Raw genomic sequence first — 20,533 nt, 5'->3', positions numbered from 1 at the left:
ATTTATTTATTTTAAACATCTTTATTGGAGTATAATTGCTTTACAATGGTGTGTTAATTTCTGCTTTATAACAAAGTGAATCAGCTATACATATACATATATCCCCCATATCTCCTCCCTCTTGCATCTTCCTCCCACCTTCCCTATCCCACCCAAGTATCTTTTCTGACCACAATGCTATGAGACTAGATATCAATTACAGGAAAAAATCTGTAAAAAATGCAAACACATGGAGGCTAAATAATGCACTACTAAATAACCAAGAGATCACTGAAGAAACCAAAGAGGAAATCAAAAAATACCTAGAAACAAATGACAATGAATACACAACAACCCAAAACCTATGGGATGTGGCAAAAGCAGTTCTAAGAGGGAAGTTTATAGCAATACAATCCTACCTCAAGAAATAAGAAACATCTCAAATAAACAACCTAACCTTACACCTAAAGCAATTAGAGAAAGAAGAACAAAAGAATCCCAAAGTTATCAGAAGGAAAGAAATAATAAAGGTCAGACCAGAAATAAATGAAAAGAAATGAAGGAAATGATAGCAAAGATCAATAAAACTAAAAGATGGTTCTTTGAGAAGATAAAAAAAATTGATAAACCATTAGCCAGGTTCATCAAGAGAGAAAGGGAGAAGACTCAAATCAATAGAATTAGAAATGACAGAGGACATTTTTTAAAATTATGATGGATATTGTCAAAAAATCTTCAAAATGTAGCAATTCTCTTACAGGCCCAAATTGACATTGTATTGACAAAAATTAGCTTAGATCTGTATCTCACAGTGTATGAGTAACTTTTTATAACTTTACTGAGGCATAATTGATGTATAATAAACTGCACATATTTAAAGTACACAATTTGAAGAGTTTTTACATATGCATATACCCACAAAACCACCACCACAATCAAGATAATGAATATATGCATTACCCCCCAAAGTTTTCTCTTGTCATTTGTAATTCATTCCTCCCTTTCACCATTCCCTGTTCTAGCCATAGTCAACTACTTATTTGCTTTTTGATACTATAGATTAGCTTGCATTTTCTAGAATTTTGAGATTGACTTTGAAGTACTAATTTTTTCCTTACCATGTTCTCAGTCCTGTCTCAGACACTGAGACAACACTTGACAACATCATGTCTTATGGCTTATGTGGGTCCTGAGCTACCTTGAGAAAGCCAATACACATGACTGATATACTTCTAGCCCCAGGTAATATGTGAGGGAAATCAGGGGGATTTCTAGCTTTTCAGTGTAATCCTCTTACCAATGTGGGTGGAGAATATAGTGCTAATTTAAAGCCAGACTAATACTAGGATAATGCAGTCCCCATCCTTTCTTTAAATAAAATGCCTTCTAGAGTATCTAGAAAATGGATCATCTAAGAGGTGTATATTAATTCGTGTTACTCAATCATTTAATCATAAAATACCTACTGAATATTACTATGCCCCATGCTCTATGCTAGGTACTAGACTCTACCCTCTTGGAGCTTGCAAACAAGTGGGAGAGACAAATAATGATCACATAATCATATATAAGTATGTAATTATTTTTGAGAGACATGCTCAGGAAGGAAGGAACATGATTCTACTAGAGCCTCTAACAAATATATTTCACCTGGACAGGGAGGAGGGTTTCCTAAGTCAGTGAGACCTGAGCTGTGATCTGGGAAAAAAAAAAAAAATGACAAGGAGGTAATGAGAAAAAAATCAGCAGAAGTAAATGAAGAGGAAGTACTTATGAGTGAACAGCCTTTGCAAAATCCCTGTATCAAGCATCCTCACGCCAGAAGGTCAAGGTGGCTGGGAAACAAATGAGAGCAAGGGACAAAAGCAAGTGCTAGGCCTACAGCACTCACAGGTTTAATCAGGATTTCATTCTTAACTCCAAGAACAATGGAAAGCCACCAAAGGGTTTTAGGCATTAGAATGAGAATGATCATTGTTGCATTTTGAAAAGATCACTTGGCTGCTGTGAGGACCAGACTGAGGGGTTCAGAGTAGAAGAAGGAAACCTTCTAGGAAGCTCTTACAAGAGAAGAGAGAGACTTGGATGAGGGAGTATCAGTGCAGATGGAGCCATGTGGGAGGATTCAAGAGAATATTAGGAGGCGAGGTTGATAGGACAAGGTGATGAGTTGGATATGAGGTGTCACGGTTTCAAAAATGACTCCCAGTTGTGTGACTAATATAATTGGACCTGTGGTGGTGCCATTGATGGAGATTGGGATACTGGATACAAAACTGCCCATGACTCTTAGGATATTTGCACATTCAGGCAACTCAACCCAGAATATTCTTTGGCCAAGATGGCTTCTTCACAAGCTCAAGTCCCAACTTAAACGACATTTCCAAAGAGGGACTTCCTTAGCTACTCAAAATAAAACAGGGAAACTCTTGTCACTGTTACCATTCTTAAAATCTTATTTTTTTTTTTATTGTTCTGATCATAATTTGTAATGATCTACTTACCTGTGTTTACTCACACAGTTTCTGTGTCTTTCTTTAGACTGTAAAATCTGTGGGGCCATGTTCATTTTGTTTACCACTGTGTGCTCAATTTTTGGCACAGATACGGTGATTAATATTCAATATCAAAAACCAGTATATTGGGCTTCCCTGGTGGCGCAGTGGTTGGGAATCCGCCTGCCAATGCAGGGGACACGGGTTCGTACCCCGGTCCGGGAAGATCCCACATGCCGCAGAGCGGCTAGGCCCGTGAGCCACAACTACTGAGCCTGCGCGTCTGGAGCCTGTGCTCCGCAACGGGAGAGGCCGCGACAATGAGAGGCCTGCGCACCGCGATGAAGAGTGGCCCCCGCTCGCCGCAACTGGAGAAAGCCCTTGCACAGAAACGAAGACCCAACACAGCCAAAAATAAATAAATAAATAAATAAATAAATAAATTTATATAAAAAAAAAAAAAAACCAGTATATTGACATCAATACATAGATGATACAAAGCATTTCCACTGCCATAAAAATTTCTCATGGGGCCCTTATATAGCACACTCACTTCCCTCCTACTCCCATCCCCTTCTTAGCCCCTGGAACTCACAAATTTGTTTTCCTTTTCTGTAATTTTGTCATTTTGAGAATGTTTATGTTTATATAAATGGAATCATACAGTATTTAACTTTTGGGAATTGACTTTTTTCACTTAGCATAAGCCTCTGAAGATTCATCCAGGCTATTGTGTGTATCAATAGTTTATTCTCAGGTTATTGATGATAGTATTCCAGTCCTATAGATAGATGTACAGCAGTTTGTTTAACCATTTGTCCATTGGAGGACAACTGGGTAGTTTCTAGGTTTTGACTATTACAAATAAAACTGCTATGAACATTTGTGTACTGGTTTTTGCATAAATATAAATTTTATTTCTCTGGATAAATGTCTGGGAGTACAATTGCTGGGTTGTATGGTAGTTCCATGTTTAGTTTTTTAAGAAACTGTCAAAATATTTTTCCAGAGTAGCTGTACCATTTTACATTCACACCAGCAATGTACTAGTGATCCAATTTTTCTATATCTTTGCCAGCTTTTGGTGTTGTCACTTTCATAATAAATTGTATCAACTTCTGCCAAAATCATCAGGTTCTGCCTATGTTCCTAAACATAGTCTGTCTTCTAATTCCTTCTTAACTAAGTCATTCCCTTTGATACACACCCAGAAAAAAAACCTCCAGACACAATAGACTGCTATATTACATTTATTACTCAAAACTTCATGACACAGAACTCTTTCCCCAGACTTCTCCATTTAGCACCTTGAATGAAGGCATAATCATCCTCTCAAATATGCAAAACACAGCAAGCTAGGAGAAATAGTAATGCATAGCTTAATAATATGACTGAAGGGAGAGAACAAAGGGTCAACCCAACAAGATAAAACTTAACAGAAAGATATCCATCTATTCAAAAACATAACCCAGTGCTGACTACCTACAAGCTCTGTGCTACGTGCTGAGAATACAGACATAAATAAGTTCAAGTTCCTATTTGATTTCACAGTTGAGAAAGGAGATTTTGAAATAAGTATGAAAATAAGTATGTCTAAATCTGTGTTTTGAATATGTTTGTTGGTTTAAAATAGTGTCTGACTTTTTTTCAATCAGCACTAAAAAACTTTCAATGAGTTTGAAGCTAGGGAGTGACTCGTATTTTAAGAAATCACTTTCCCTTTTGTGCAGCTGACAGATTGGAAAAGATCAGCTTTGGGAATACAGAGGCCATTTGGGAGATTAACAAAGTAGTCTGGTGAGGAATGACAAGGTTTTGGGAAAAGCAGTGATAATGAAAGTAGTGATAATGAAAAGTAGTGATAATGAAAAGTAGTGATAATGAAAATATGTATATGATAGATATGGAAAAGGCTTATAATTAACAGGGCTTTCTTACCAATTAGAAAATAAGGCTGAGAAGAGGGAATACTTAGAATGATTCCCAAGTTTCTGACCCATGCAACAAGGAAAATAGTGCTATATATTGAGATAGGAAATTAGAACATCAGAGTGTGTTTTGAAAGACAGACAAGAAGTCCAGATAAATGTCTGTTGAGCTGAACTTTAAAAAACAGCATCTATTAGAAGTGATTTATGGGTAATTGAATCTCTTCTCCTCAAAGGAAAAATACAGGTTGCAGCAATAGATTTTAGAGTTCTTAACATGGAGATTATATTGACAGCTACAGGAACACATGAAAACCCCCAGTGAAGGCTATATGTAAAGTGAAAAGAGAAAAGGAATCAAGTTTAGAATTTTTGGAGGCATCAACATTCAGAGGAAGTCAGGATAATGAGGGCCATTTTAAAGAAATGGAAAAATAATGGTCAAATAGTAAGAAGGATACTAGAAGTGGGAGGAAAGAAAATCCAGCAGAGCAGAAAATTACAAGTAGAGTGGAGATATGGCAGCTGGCAGTTACTTGGAAGTAGTCAAGTAATGTGGTAAATTACATTATGTTAACCCATATTTGGCACCCTTCCATTTGTAGAAATGTATATGCCCTTCCTAAATAAGTCAGGCATGGTCTTGTGACTTGCTTTGGTCAATGGAACAGGACAGGATCACTTCCAAGAAGAAGCTTTAAAAATTAGCCTATGGTTCACTAAGTTCTCTTTCCTCATGAGCCATGATGATCAGAAATGCTCCAGACAAAGACTGTTCCATCGTTCTGGGTCACAGAATTCAGGCAACATGGGGAGAGCTATAGCCAACCCAAGATGGCCATATAGTATGAGAAAAAAATTTAAATGTTGTGGATGTAAGCCCCTGAGATTTGGAGTTATATATTAATACAGCTGGTCAACCCAGTCTGTTCTTAGTAGACGCAGGCAAAGTGAGAAAGGAAAACAGGAAGTTTCACAAGGTTCAACAATTTTAGCTGTAAAAAACACGGGGGTTAAGAAATGGCAGGAGGAGGAGTCAAGGTGGTGGGATAGGAGGTTGCAGAATTTGTCTCTCCTCACAAGTACATCAAGAATCCATCTACAAATGGAACAATTCTCACAGAACACCTGCTGAACGTTAGCGGAAGACTTTGGACACCTAAAAGGACAAGAAAAATCCCCTCGCCAAGTAGGATGAAAGAAAAAAAGAAAAGAGGAATTAAAAAAGGGACCAGCAACCATGGCGGGAAATTGAAGGTGAGGAGAGATTCCTGCACTCAGAAAAACCCCTGCACCATGGGGAAATTAGCTGGGACAGAAAGAGAACTTCGGGGGATCAAAGGGGAACACAGCAGACAGTCTGTGGAAGGCAGGAGAAAGTAAGAACTGTGCACACGGTCTGTGTTACAGCCCTGCGCACCCCAGCCTGAGTTGTGTGTCTCCTGTTGCAGAGAGGGGCTGGGTGCTGGAAAGTGAGGTTTGAAGCGTGGACCCAGTGAGGGGACAGCTGTTGGCTGTGAAAAGACAGCCTGAAGAGACAGGACTAAGGAGCTCCACAACCAGGAAAGTCTGCAGAGGAAGCCTGGGACACCATAGAAGCAAGGCGTCATTGTTGAGTGGCACGCAAGGGGCAGGGCCACAACTGCAATCCCCTTCCCCACCTGCCGGCTTCAGCCTCCATGGGTACTGGGAGGGGCAGCCATCTGAGCAGGCTCACCCACCCCTCAAGCCAAGGCCTCCTCTGCCCATGTAGGCTCTGGGGTCCTGAGTGCTACCCATGCCAAAGCCTCCTTGGCAATCAGCTCTGGACACCCCTGCCTGAGATGGTAATCTGCCAATGCTGGCAGGGGCTGAGCGATTAAGCATGGGATTAAGAGAGTGGATCCAGGGAGAGGACTGATGTTGGCTGCGCGGATACAAGAGAGGGAATGGGAGTGACTCTGCGGCCAGGAGTGCCCCTAGAGGAAGAACGGTCTGCCTAGGAAACAAGGTGCCATTGTTGCGCATATGGGGCAGGGCCGCCACTACCCTCACAAGCCAGCCCCTGACTCTGCAGGCACTGGAAGGGACTCCCACCAGAGTGAGCACGCCCCAGTCTGTTGCAACGGTGTGCTGGTCTCTGCCACTTCACACACACCCCAGTTGTCGTCACCATACCCCTCCCCAGCCTGAGTGAGTAAGTGTGCCCCCATCAGCTGCTGCTTTCGCTCTCTCTCGCCTGGGTGGGGAGCAGACGCCTGAGGGTGGTGCACATGCAGAGGTGGGACCAAAACCAAAGCTGAGCCCCAGGGGCAGTGTGACTAAGTAAGAGGAAGAGAAATCTCTCCATGCAGCTGCACAAGCTGTAGATTAAGTCCCCGTGCTTGGCTTGGTAAATCCTGTGTCTGTGGAATATCTGAATAGACAATGAGTGTTCCCACAACTGAGAACAGTCTAGCTTTAGCAGCAGTGGACTCTGGGGGCAAGTACACACAGGACTTGGGCCAGGTCAGAGTCTGAGCTGGCCCCATAGTGCCCACAGCAGGTCCAGAGACCTAGCTAGAAGTACTGGGGGGCCTCTTGGAGAGGCAGGGGTTGGCTGTGGCTCACTGTGGGAGCAAGGACACTGAGAAAGAGTCCCAGGAAAATATTCTTATTACTATTATTCTTTCTTTGTTTGTTTCATTTTGTTCTGTTGTTGTTGTTGTTCTTATTATTTTTACTTTTTTTTTTTATTTTTTATTTTTTATTTTTTATTTTTTTTAAAGGTTATCTATCTCCTTGGTTGATTTTTTTTTTTTTTTAAGACACAGGCACCCCAAAGTTTAGGGCTGCTCTGTTTATTTATTTATTTATTTATTTATTTATGGCTGTGTTGGGTCTTCGTTGCTGTGTGAGGGCTTTCTCTAGTTGTGGCAAGCGGGGGCCACTCTTCATCGCGGTGCACGGGCCTCTCACTATCGCGGCCTCTCTTGTTGCGGAGCACAGGTTCCAGACGTGCAGGCTCAGTAATTGTGGCTCACGGGCCTAGCTGCTCTGCGGCATGTGGGATCTTCCCAGACCAGGGCTCGAACCCGTGTCCCCTGCATTAGCAGGCAGATTCTCAACCACTGCGCCACCAGGGAAGCCCCCCTACTTTTTATTTTTTAATATATATTTTTTCTATTTTTACTTTACTTTTTTTTTGTTTTGTGTGTTTTCTCTTGTTTTTGCTCTTTGGTTTTTTTGGATCATTTTTGTGTGTTTGTTTTATGTTTTCTTTGCTTTTTTTTAGTTGCTCTGTTTTTGTTTTGTTTTTCTTTTTTTGTTTTTGTTAGTTTAGGCTTTATTCATTGTTTTCATCTTTGAGTTCTTTGTTTCTTCTCTTGTTTTCTTTTCTTTTTTGTCTGTTTCTTTGTTCCTGTTTGGTTGGTTTTGTTTTATCATTTGTCTTGGGTTTGGTTTGTCTGTTTGTTTTCCTTCTTTTTTGTGTGTTGTTATCGTTGTTGCTGTTTGTTTTTGTTTTTGCTCTTTGTCTTGGGTTTTGTTTGTTTTGTTTTCTTTTTTTCTGTTTTTCTTTTTTCTCTGGCTGCGCTGTGTGGCTTGGTTCCCCAGCAAAGGGTCAGGCTTGGGCCTCCGGGGTGGAAGTGCTGAATCCAGGACGCTGGACCACCAGAGAATTCCCTGGCCTAGGGAATATTAATCAGCATGTGCTCTCTGGAGGTATCCATCTTGACACCAAGACCCACCTCCACCCCACTGCCTGCAGGCTCCAGCACTGGACACCTCACACTAAACAACCAGCAAGACAGGAACACAGCCCCACCCATCAGCAGACAGGCTGCCTAAAGCTGTACTAAGTTCACAGACACCCCAAAACACACCACATGATGCATCCCTGCCCATCAGAGGGAAAAGACTCAGCTCCACCCACCAGAGCACAGGCACTAGTCCCTCTCACCAGGAAGCCTACACCAGCCCCTGGACCAATCTCACTTACCAGGGGACAGACAACAGAAGCAAGAAGAACTACAGCCCTGCAGCCTGCAGAAAGGAGAAAACAAACACAGTAAGTTAGACAAAATGAGATGACACAGAAATATATTGCAGATGAAAAAGCAAGGTAAAAACCCACAAGACCAAATAAATGAAAAGGAAATATGCAATCTACCTGGAAAAGAATTCAGAGTACTGATAGTAAAGATGATCCAAGATGTCAGAAATAGAATGGAGGCAGGATCGAGAAGATACAAGAAATGTTTAACTAGGACCTAGAAGAAGTAAAGAACAAAAAATCAGTGATGAACAACACAATAACTGAAATGAAAAATACACTAGAAGGAATCAGTAGCAGAATAACTGAGGCAGAAGAATGGATAAATGAGCTGGAAGGTAGAATGGTGGAAATAACTGCCATAGAGAATAAAGAAAAAAGAATAAAAAGAAATGAGGACAGACTCAGACAGCTCTGGGACAACATTAAACACAACAACATTTGAATTATAATGGTCCCAGAAGAAGAAGAGAAAGAGAAAGGGTCTGAGAAAATATTTGAAGAGGTTATAGTTGAAAACTTCCCTAATATGGGAAAGGGAATAGTCAGTCAAGTCCAGGAAGGGCAGAGAGTCCCATACAGGATAAATCCAAGGAGAAACACGCCAAGACACATATTAAGCAAACTATCAAAAATTAAATACAAAAGAAAATTTAAAAGCAGCAAGGGAAAAGTAACAAATAATATACAAGGGAATCCCCATAAGGTTATCAGCTGATTTTTCAGCAGAAACTCTGCAGGCCAGAGGGAGGATATATTTAAAGTGATGAAAGGGAAAACCTACAACCAAGATTACTCTACCCAGCAAGGATCTCATTCAGATTCGACAGAGAAATCAAAAGCTTTACAGACAAGCAAAAGCTAAGAGAATTCAGCTCTACACCAAATGCTAAAGGAACTTCTGTAGGCAGGAAACACAAGAGAACAAAAAGACCTACAAAAACATACTCAAAACAATTCAGAAAATGGTAATAGGAACATACATATCGATAATTACCTTAAATGTAAATGGATTAAATGCTCCAATCAAAAGACACAGACTGCCTGAATGGATACAAAAACAAGACCCATATATATGCTGTCTACAAGAGACCCACTTCAGACCTAGGGACACATACAGACTGAAAGTGAGGGGATGAAAAAAGATATTCCATGCAAATGCAAATCAAAAGAAAGCTGGAGTAGCAATTCTCATATCAGACAAAAGAGACTTTAAAATAAAGACTATTACAAGAGACAAAGAAGGTCACTACATAATGATCAAGGGATCATTCCAAGAAGAAGATACAACATTTGTAAATATTTACGCACCCAACACACACTCCAATACATAAGGCAAATACTAACAGCCATAAAACGGGAAACTGACAGTAACACCATAATAGTGGGGGACTATAACACTCCACTTACACCAATGGATAGATCATTTAGACAGAAAATTAATAAGAAAACACAAGCTTTAAATGACACATTAGACCAGATAGACTTAATTGATATTTATAGGACATTCCATCCGAAAACATCAGAATATACTTTCTTTTCAAGTGTACACGGAACATTCTCCAGGATAGATCACATCTTGGGTCACAAAAAAAGCCTCAGTAAATTTAAGAAAATTGAAATTGTATCAAGCATCTTTTCTGACTACAACGTATGAGATTAGAAATCAATTACAGGAAAAAAACTATAAAAAACACAAGCACGTGGAGGCTAAACAATATGCTACTAAATGACCAAGAAGTCAAAGAGGATATCAAAAAATAACTAGGAACAAATGATAATGAAAACACGAGGACCCAAAACCTATGGGATGCAGCAAAAGCAGTTCTAAGAGGGAAGTATATAGCAATATAATCTTACCTCAAGAAACAAGAAAAAACTCATATAAACAACCTAATCTTACACCTAAAGCAACTAGAGAAAAAAGCACAACAACAACAACAAAAACCCCAAAGTTAGTAGAAGGAAAGAAATCATGAAGATCAGAGGAGAAATAAGTGAAATAGAAAAGAAGAAGACAATAGCAAAGATCAATGAAACTAAAAGCTGGTTCTTTGAGAAGATAAACAAAATTGATAAACTTTTAGCCAGACTCATCAAGAAAAAAAGGGAGAGGACTGAAATCAATAAAATTAGAAATGAAAAAGGAGAAGTAACAACTGACACTGAAGAAATACAAAGGATCATAAGAGATTACTACAAGCAACTATATGCCAATAAAATGACAACCTGGAAGAAATGGACAGATTCTTAGAAAAGCACAACCTTCCAAGACTGAATCAGGAAGAAATAGAAAATATGAACAGACCAATCACAAGTAATGAAATTGAAACTGCAATTAAAAATCTTCCAACAAACAAAAGTCCAGGACCAGATGGCTTCACTGGCGAACTCTATTAAACATTTAGGGAAGAGCTAACACCTATCCTTCTCAAACTCTTCCAAAAAATTGCAGAAGGAGGAACCTCCCAAGTTCATTCTAAAAGGCCACTATCACCCTGATACCAAAACCAGACAAAGATACTACAAAAAAAGAAAATTACAGGCCAATATCACTGATGAACATAGATGCAAAAATCCTCAACAAAATACTAGCCAACCAAATCCAACAACACATTAATGGGATCATACACCATGATCAAGTGGGATTTATCCCAGGAATGCCAGGATTCTTCAATATATGCAAATCAATCAATGTGATATGCTGTATTAACACATTGAAGAATAAAAGCCATATGAACATCTCAGTAGATGCTGAAAAAGCTTTTGACAAAATTCAACACCCATTTATGATAGAAACTCTCTGAAAATGGGCATAGAGGGAACCTACCTCAACATAATAAAGGCCATATATGACAAACCCACAGCAAACATCATTCTCAATGGTAAAAAACTGAAAGCACTTCCTCTAAGACCAGGAACAAGACAAGGGTGTCCACTCTTGCCACTCTTATTCAACATAGTTTTGGAAGTCCTAGCCACGGCAATCAGAGAAGAAAAAGAAATAAAAGGAATCCAAATTGGAAAAGAAGAAGTAAAACTGTCACTGTTTGCACATGACATGATACTATACATAGAAAATCCTAAAGATGCCACCAGAAAACTACTATACTAAAGATCATCAATGAATTGAGTAAAGTTGCAGGATACAAAATTAGTACACAGAAATCTCTTGCATTCCTATACACTAACAAAGAAAAATCAGAAAGAGAAATTAAGGAAACAATCCCATTCACCATTGCAACAAAGAGAATAAAATACCTAGGACTAAACCTACATAAGGAAGCGAAAGACCTGTACTCAGAAAACTATAAGATACTGATGAAAGAAATCAAAGATGACACAAACAGATGGAGAGATATACCATGTTCTTGGATTGGAAGAATCAATATTGTGAAAATGACTATACTACCCAAGGCAATTACAGATTCAGTGCAATCCATATCAAATTACCAATGGCATTTTTCGCAGAATTAGAACCAAAAAATTTTACAATTTGCACAGAAACACAAAAAACCCCAAATAGCCAAAGCAATCTCAAGAAAGAAAAACAGAGTTGGAGGAATTAGACTGACTTCAGACTATACTACAAAGCTACAGTAATCAAGACAGTATGGTACTAGCACAAAAACAGAAATATAGGTCAATGGAACAGGATAGAAAGCCCAGAGATAAACCCACACACTGATGATCACCTAATCTATGACAAAGCAGGCAAGAATATACAATAGAGAAAAGACAGCCTCTTCAATAAGTGGTGCTGGGAAAACTGGACAGCTACATGTAAAAGAATGAAGTTAGAATACTCTTTAACACCATACACAAAAATAAACTCAAAATGGATTAAAGACCTAAATGTAAGGTCAGACGCTATAAAATTCTTAGAGGAAAACATAGGCAGAAAACTCTTTGACATAAATCACAGCAAGATCTTTTTTGATCCACCTCCTAGAGTAATGAAGATATAAACAAAAATAAAGAAATGGGACCGAATGAAACTTAAAAGATTTTGCACAGCAAAGGAAACAATAAACAAGACAAAACGACAATCCTCAGAATGGGAGAAAATATTTGCAAACGAAGCAACTGACAAAGGATTAATCTCCAAAATATACAAACAGCTCATGCAGCTCAATATCAAAAAAAACCAAACAACCCAATCAAAAAATTTGCAGAAGACCTAAATAGACATTTCTCCAAAGAAGACATACAGATGACCAACAAACACATGAAAAGATCAACATCACTAATTATCAGAGAAATGCAAATCAAAACTACAATGAGGTATCACCTCACACCGGTCAGATTGGCCATCATCACAAAATCTACAAACAACAAATGCTGGAGAGGGTGTGAAGAAAAGGGAACCCTCTTACACTGTTGGTGGGAATGTAAATAGATACAGCCACTATGGAGAACAGTATGGGGGTTCCTTAAAAAACTAAAAATAGAACTACCATACGACCCAGCAATCCCACTACTGGGCATATACCCTGAGAAAACCATAATTCAAAAAGACACATGCACCCCAATGTTCATTGCAGCACTATTTACAATAGCCAGGACATGAAAGCAACCTAAAAGTCCATCAACCGAGGAATGGATAAAGAAGATGTGGAATGTATATACAATGGAATATTACTCAGTCATAAAAAAGAATGAAATTGTGTCATTTGCAGAGACATGGATGGGCCTAGAGAGTGTCATACAGAGTGAATTAAGTCAGAAAGAGTAAAACTAATATCGTATATTAACGCATATATGTGGAATCTAGAAAAATGGTATAAATGATCTTATTTGCACAGCAGAAATAGAGACACAGATGTAGAGAACAAACGTATGGATACCAAGGGGGAAAGGGGGTTCAGTAGGATGAACTAGGAGATTGGGATTGACATGTTTACACTACTATGTATAAAATAGATAACTAATGAGAACCTACTGTATAGCACTGGGAACTCTACTTGGTGCTCTGTGGTGACCTAAATGGGAAGGAAATCCAAAGTAGAGGGGGTATATGTGTATGTATGGCGGATTCACTTTGCTCTACAGCAGAAACTGACACAGCAGTGTAAAGCAACTATACTCTAATAAAAATAAATAAATAAATAAAAAGAAATAGCAGAAATCAAGGTAATCTTCACAGAGGAGATGAAGTTAATACTATATTAGACAGGAACCAACCAGGAAACAGAAACTATTTATATGCTTAGAACAGAGGGAATGTAATGCACAGAATTGACTCAATAGATGATAGAAGACCTAAAAAAATCAAATAGGTGATGGTGAGGCAGCTTAGAAACTGATAACAGCAGGAAGCCAGTATGAACTTCAGCTGGAGAGAAAAAGAAGAGATGGTGTAACAAGAGTCCAGAGACTGGAGTCACCTGCCAAAAGCTGAAACAAATATAAACTTATCCAGCAGGACCTGGTGGCTCAGACATAGTGCAGGCACTTCCAGAGACTTCTCCCAAATAGAGAGAGAGAGAGAGAGGGGAGGCCACACTCTGGCCTCTCCCCTCTTCCCACCTCCCATCTCCTGCCTGGGCCTTCTGGGGCAGAATGCAGCCCAGATATCAACTGACATGGGAACCTGAGAAACTGACCTGGGAACCACCTGCAAGGGTCAGCATCATGTCCCCTCCCTCCCCCTAATATGGAGCAGAGCATGGAAAGCATGGGGAATGGATCTAAGGGCAAATAGCCCCAAGATTGGCACAAGCCCAAGTCTGGAGGCAGACTGGGGCAGACATTGTAGGTGGGAAGAAGATTGAGTTTTTTCATTAAGGCATAAAAGTGTTAGCAGCAAAGAGATTTAGTTATCTCTTCAGCATGGCTGAGGCTGGAGCACATGTGAAGAAAGGAATATTGATGAGACTAGACATGTAAAGTAAGGTCAGATCATGAAAGACCTTGTATGCCATGCTAAGGAGCTTGAAATCTATTTTATAGGTGGTCGTATAGAGCCAGAATTATGTCTTGGAAAAGATGATTCTGGAATCATAGTACACGGTAGCATTGAGGAAAGGAAAGGATAGTTCAGAACCATTTGCCAGAGAATGACGTAGTAGAGGCCTAACTTGGTGGAAGGGTCTGTGAAGCTATGGAGTGGCACTAATATAACTGCTAACTTAATCAAACCTCACATTCTGGTGATGTAGACTCCAAACAAATGAAGCTTGTAAAACTTCCCTTTTCTTCACACCCTCTCCAGCATTTATTGTTTGTAGATTTTGTGATGATGGCCATTCTGACCAGTGTGAGGTGATATCTCATTGTAGCTGTGACTTGCATTTCTCTAATAATTAGTGATGTTGAGCATCTTTTCATGTTTTGGAGCATCTACTCTATCCAAACTATCAGAGTGTCACCAGGTAACACCAGTGGAAGAACTACCCAGGTGAATCCAAGGCAAACTGCAGAATTATAATCAAATCAAGTGCTTTTATTTTAAGGCTTAAAAAAAAAAATTCCTTAGAAGTAGGGGAATAGGAACGTAAGGCATCTGGAAACATTGTCAGATAAACAACAGTTGAAGAAAATGGAGACGTTCAAGTTAGAGATAAGGAGATGGAAAAAATCATTATGCCTTACTGAAAATGCGAGTTGTCTTTATAACAACAGGCTCTCTAGAGTTTATAACCCAAGGAAAAAATTATCTAGTTAGGCCCTTCTGAATAGAGCTCCCCAAATAAAAATAGGACAAACTGAAGTCTGTTCATTGCTTTATTCATTCTCTTCAGGGGTCACTGAATTTTAGGATGGAAGGAGTTTCAGCCAGGGAGGAGGAGAGCATCATCTCCTTCCCTCCTCCACTCTTGCTTTTTTCTGCTGTCACACCAAGTATGAGAGTGCCTCCTGAAAGTCAAAAAGGCAATATTAAAAATAAGAGCAGGGGCTTCCCTGGTGGCGCAGTGGTTGAGAGTCTGCCTGCTAATGCAGGGGACACGGGTTCGAGCCCTGGTCTGGGAAGATCCCACATGCCACGGAGCAACTAGTCCCGTGAGCCACAACTACTGAGCCTGCGTGTCTGGAGCCTGTGCTCCGCAACAAGAGAGGCCGCGATAGTGAGAGGCCCGCGCACCGCGATGAAGAGTGGCCCCCGCTCGCCACAACTAGAGAAAGCCCTCGCACAGAAACGAAGACCCAACACACCCACAAATAAATAAATAAATAAATAAATTTTTTTAAAAAATTAAATAAAATAAAAATAAGAGCAGCTACATATCATTAGCACATCACCAAAAATAGTCACTATCCTATTTCGCTACCATTTTACTTACAAAGAAACAAAAGCTCAGAGTGGTTAAGTCCCATCCAGAATCACAAAGCTGGGAAGTGGCATACATTTCACGACTAGCATACGTCTCTCTCATTCAAAAATTCCTTCTAGAAGTGTGGATATTGCACTTTCCTTGAGATTCAAGGACATGCAAAATGTGTATGAGTACAGTAAGCAAGGGGGAAATACAGGTTCACAAATGAGAAAAAGGTGGGGTGGGAGTGGGGTGGAGAGGGTGAGCACTCAGGGTGACTAAGCCCTGCCCTTTGGTGAGTTAGCCCCACAAGCTGTAGTTACCAGCAGTTTCTTCACGGCCTCAGAGGCCTCTGGTCCCAGCTCACTCACACACTTCCTCAGCCCTTCCACAAGGTGCTCAACAGAAATGCCCAGAGTTTTCAGAAGAAGCTTAAGTGGGTCCTTGAGGGGGAGATCGTTGTCCAGAGGTAAAGGTAAAGCCTTGTTGACAGGAAGTGGTAAACTGTTGATGAGGAAGGCGGTAGCTGCAGAGCAAAAGAGATCCCAAGTAAAACAAGGCACTTCCAGTTCCTATGACCTCACCACCTTCCACTCTCTCCATCAATGGCTCCATTCCAGCCCTACTCATCTTGATTTCTCATGAAAACATCTGCTTCTGGACCTTTGCCCCTCCCATTCCATCTCTCTAGAACTTTCTTTCCCCAGATAACTACATGCCTTTCTTCCTTACTTGTTTGGTCTCTCCTCAGATGTTACATTCTCAGAGATGTATCTAAAATGGTATCACCCGTCACCCTCTATCTTTATTTTTTCTTACCACTACTTAAAGTATTAAATCTTTATTCATTTCTTTACTTTGCCTTCATCCTCTCACTAGAATGTAGGATCCATGAGAATAAGAAATTTGAGTTTTATTCACTACCATACCCCATGCCTAGCACAGACCCTGGCATATAGTAAGCACTCAAAAGATACTGGTGATTGACTAGATGGGAGTATAGTTTGCATGTGGCTGTCTCCACAGCCCACAAGTTTGAAACCAAAGGGAAGATGCCATAATGAACCTCCACTAGGAGACATGAATGGACCCAACCACAGCCCAGGAAACTGCTCCCAACCAGTCCAACTCAATGCTACAAACGTAAGTGAACAGAGACTCTATGCCAGTTGGTGCAGATACACAGATGAATAAAACAAGATATTCCACTCAGAGAACCCACACAGTCTGGTGGACAAAAAAGATTTGTGTATGCCACAGTGCAGCATGTGCTATGCTAATATTATGGACAAAGCTCTATGGAAACACAAAAGAAGTGATGATTAATTCTAACGTAGGAGAACGTTACAGGAATCTTCCAAGAATAGATGTTGCAGGAGATGTGTCTTGAGGCAAATGTCAGGATCACAGGTAAAGAAGGGGAGCAGCATTTTAAAGAGGAACAAAATTAACCAAGGCATTGAGATATTAAGGTGAAAGTGCATACACAGGATGGTGAGTCTTCTTCAGAATTCCAGTGGGGTGTGCTGAGGAGGGATTAAGAAGGTTAGGCTGCAACTTGGGTGGGGCGGATTTTCAAAGCCTTGAATGTCATACAGATGAGTTTGAGATTTTTTTTCCCCAAGGGTAATGGGGAGCTATCAAGGCTCTTATATGGAATAATTGCATTTTATATCTTCAGCTTTAGAAAGATAACTTTCACATAGAAGAGGTTAGAGAATGAGGAAAATGCTTATGATACATATTTTTACAAAACACATTTGCGTATGTATAAATACACACATGCAGAAGCACACACGAGGCATACATCCTCCTGCTGGCTGAGACCCTGCCAGTGCTTCATTCTCTTTGTAATACTTTTTATTTTCCCATTCAAATCATAAAAATGGAGCTTGTGCAGCTATTTCCCCTTCATTTTCTACCACCCATTTTCCCTCCAAAACTCTCCCCCAGAAGGGGGATATTTATTTCCCCTCCACCCATCTTTCTGCTGCCACCTCTTCCCACATGTCCTTAGACACCAAAGGACAACAAAATAGCCAAAACTGGTGACGTTACAAATTAGTTCAAAAATTCAAAAAAAATTCACAAGCCAAAGTTGCCAATGTAGGCATGGGTATCACACAGTTTCTCATGATTAATCTCTGTACTTGTTATTTTCAACACTTTGGTGACTGTCTTCTCTGTATGTACTTACATATTCCAGAGGGGAGACCCTCAAAGCTTTTTGTTCTCCAAATGAGCAGTGGCCATTATGATGGATTTTGCAGATGTGCCCAAATATCTCTTCCTATAGTTAAAATGACTCCCTCCAAAAAGAAAGGATCAGTTCCCATTCTCCTCCAAGAAATCAGCCTCTATACCCTACCTAGAAATGGAACTGTTCACCCCTCAGCTCTCCCACAGAGCTCTATCTGTATTGTCATTGTGCATTAATGACTGGTCTAGTACGGCAGTGACTTCTGTAGAAGTCTTCTCTCCCTTGCCAGACTATAAGAACCTTGAGAACAATATTTATGTCTGATTCAGGTCTGAATCTTCGAATGCCTATCCAGTGACCAACGGCTTACAGCCATTCAACAAATACCCACTGATTGTGTGAACAGATAAACGTAGCTATGTCTCAAGAGAACCAACGTTGCAAACTGATTAGAGATGATAGCAAGAATGACTCCATATAGTTTCAGAAACATAAAAGAAAGAAGTCACAAAATCAGATCTTAACTCAAAATTAAGGAAAATTAATGGTGGCCGAAGTTCAATAATGAAGTGCGTTTGTTGAACCTCTGTGGGAGCTGGTTAACTTCTTTGTAGGATACACCAGGGATAGTACTTGTACTGGGTTAGAGCTTGGAGCTGGGAGCAGGGGACATCTGAAGTCCCTTCTGACCTTACTATTCTGTGGCTCTAAAACTCCCTCCACCATATTCCACTGGGAGCCTAGGCTTACTAGTTGTGTTCCTGTTAACAGAAAAATACAGAAATATCATATGTTCCCAGCTTACTTACCAGAGTAACTGCAAATGCTGATGGTCACCAGCAGGAACACAGTGACCAGCTTCATTGTACGTTATCTGTGATATTTACCTGGAGTTTAAAATTAAACTGGAAAACCTAATGAGTCCACCGAGCCAGTGGTTCCCCTTGCTGTACCAAGTGTGGCAGTGGCTTTTGCACACACACATATTTATACACCAAACAGGGACCTGAATTTCAGTCACGACCACTTGACTCGCCCCAGGGAAGAAAAGCATGGAGGTCATGTTTTCTCACTAAACAAACTGGAGGTTTTTTCCGCTTTCTCTCATGTTCCCATGAGAAACAAAGCCCTAACTTAAAACACTCTCAAGGATCTGTTGCATAAGCTCTTACACAGAGTTGCGGGTGGGAAGCAAAGAGCTCTAAAAGTCCTTCTCCTGGAAGAACTCTGAAAAGAAGGGAAGGTTTCATATTGGGATTAAAGAGAGTGAAAATTCTGTTGCTTTCCTCCAGTTTTCTATTCATTTAAAGTTTGGAGAAACACATTAACTGATGAGCTTGCCAGTTGTAGGAGTAATCCCGACGTCCCTTCAGTCCTGAAATAATACAGACTCAGCTTACTGGCATTTAGTGCCACGTTTCTCTGGAATTTACCTCCACCCACCCCATCCCTGCTCACACATCTACATGGCAAGATCTTCTACCATTTCTAGTGTCTCCCACTTATTTGGGGAACAGCCAGGGTCATGCCTTCTCTGTGTTCTCATATAGCTCAGGATCGAAAATCAAAATGCCTTTTTAAAAACCTGGGATTCAATATTTACTCTTTGTGTAACCTTAGATTTGACGTATTTTATTCTATAGTATTGTTCTCCTCATCTAAAATGGGACATTTAACAGCTAACAGCAAGATGGTCTCAAAGGTGTGTGACCCTGAGAAAAAAAATTTTTTTACAAGACCCCATCCATATAAACAACTTGGGTCACCAAAATATGCATGTCAGAACCCTTCTGGCAGTCCAGTCCCTTGTAATCATGCAAAAGAAATACTGTGCTGGCCACAGGAACAATCTGTTTGCAAGGCCTGCCCTCCTGCAACCAGGACTCAGCCATGGGGCCCTAGGATGACCCTATTTGTAAGCCCAAGTCCTAGAGTTCCTTGGGGTATCTGGTACAGGAAAGAGAGAAAGAACGAAACTTGAAGGGGAGAAATAAGATCCAGGGTCCAGGTGGATCCCAGTCCCAGCTTGGAGCTCCCTGACCAAATGACATTGCTGGCCCCAGCCAGCCCCTGCCACTGAAGGGGTACTCAGAACATTGTGAGGAAGATACATCAAGGCATAGTCCCCTCTAGGTGCAAGGCCAGGAGTTGGGGCCCCACTTGAGGGTGTGGTATTGTTATGAGGATTTAATGTAATTATGTAGACCCAGGATATAACTGTACCAAACCAAGATTAACACTTAACAAGTGTCACCTGCTCTTCATTTCTGTGCATTACCGAGTTATAACTGCCATTTCTTTATTTTTCTGCTACATTATAAACTGCATGGAGGAGATCATGTATTACTGCCACACATACGCAATCCTGCCCCTTCTACTGCTTTCTCTGCCAGAGACGGCTTCAGTTTTTCCTGGGGAGTTATCACCTAGCCAGGGATGTTGATGTTCCAGAGCTCTCACAGGGCCAAGGTTGTGTGTGGTAAAGTGGTGGCGAGTTGATGCCGTCCTTTATTTTTATGTTATGACCTTTCTACAGGATACGAAAACTGTACTGCCCTCATCTCTGCTGGTTGTTTCCATTTTGCTCTCACATCCTCTCCGTGCACGTCCCCCCCTCTGCCCTGCACTATAGGAGGCTCAGTTTTTCAAACTGTGGTTTCCAG

General features: G+C 40.5%; 1 protein-coding gene across 1 annotated transcript; it reads right to left on the bottom strand.

The window, feature by feature from the left end:
• Positions 1–15,135: 15,135 nt before the first annotated feature.
• Positions 15,136–18,812, bottom strand: SCGB3A2 (secretoglobin family 3A member 2). Its single transcript, XM_061188306.1, has 3 exons — positions 18,680–18,812; positions 15,994–16,196; positions 15,136–15,272 (listed from the first exon to the last, which is right to left on the bottom strand). Exons 1-3 carry the CDS (start codon positions 18,732–18,734, stop codon positions 15,249–15,251), a joined length of 282 nt encoding a protein of 93 aa, XP_061044289.1. The 5' UTR covers positions 18,735–18,812; the 3' UTR covers positions 15,136–15,248.
• Between the last annotated feature and the right edge of the window lie 1,721 nt (positions 18,813–20,533).

This window comes from Eubalaena glacialis, chromosome 4, assembly GCF_028564815.1.
Source record: "Eubalaena glacialis isolate mEubGla1 chromosome 4, mEubGla1.1.hap2.+ XY, whole genome shotgun sequence".
Classification (NCBI taxonomy): domain Eukaryota; kingdom Metazoa; phylum Chordata; class Mammalia; order Artiodactyla; family Balaenidae; genus Eubalaena; species Eubalaena glacialis.
Note: the sequence above shows the minus strand (reverse complement) of the source record. Positions and strands in the feature narration are given on the sequence as shown.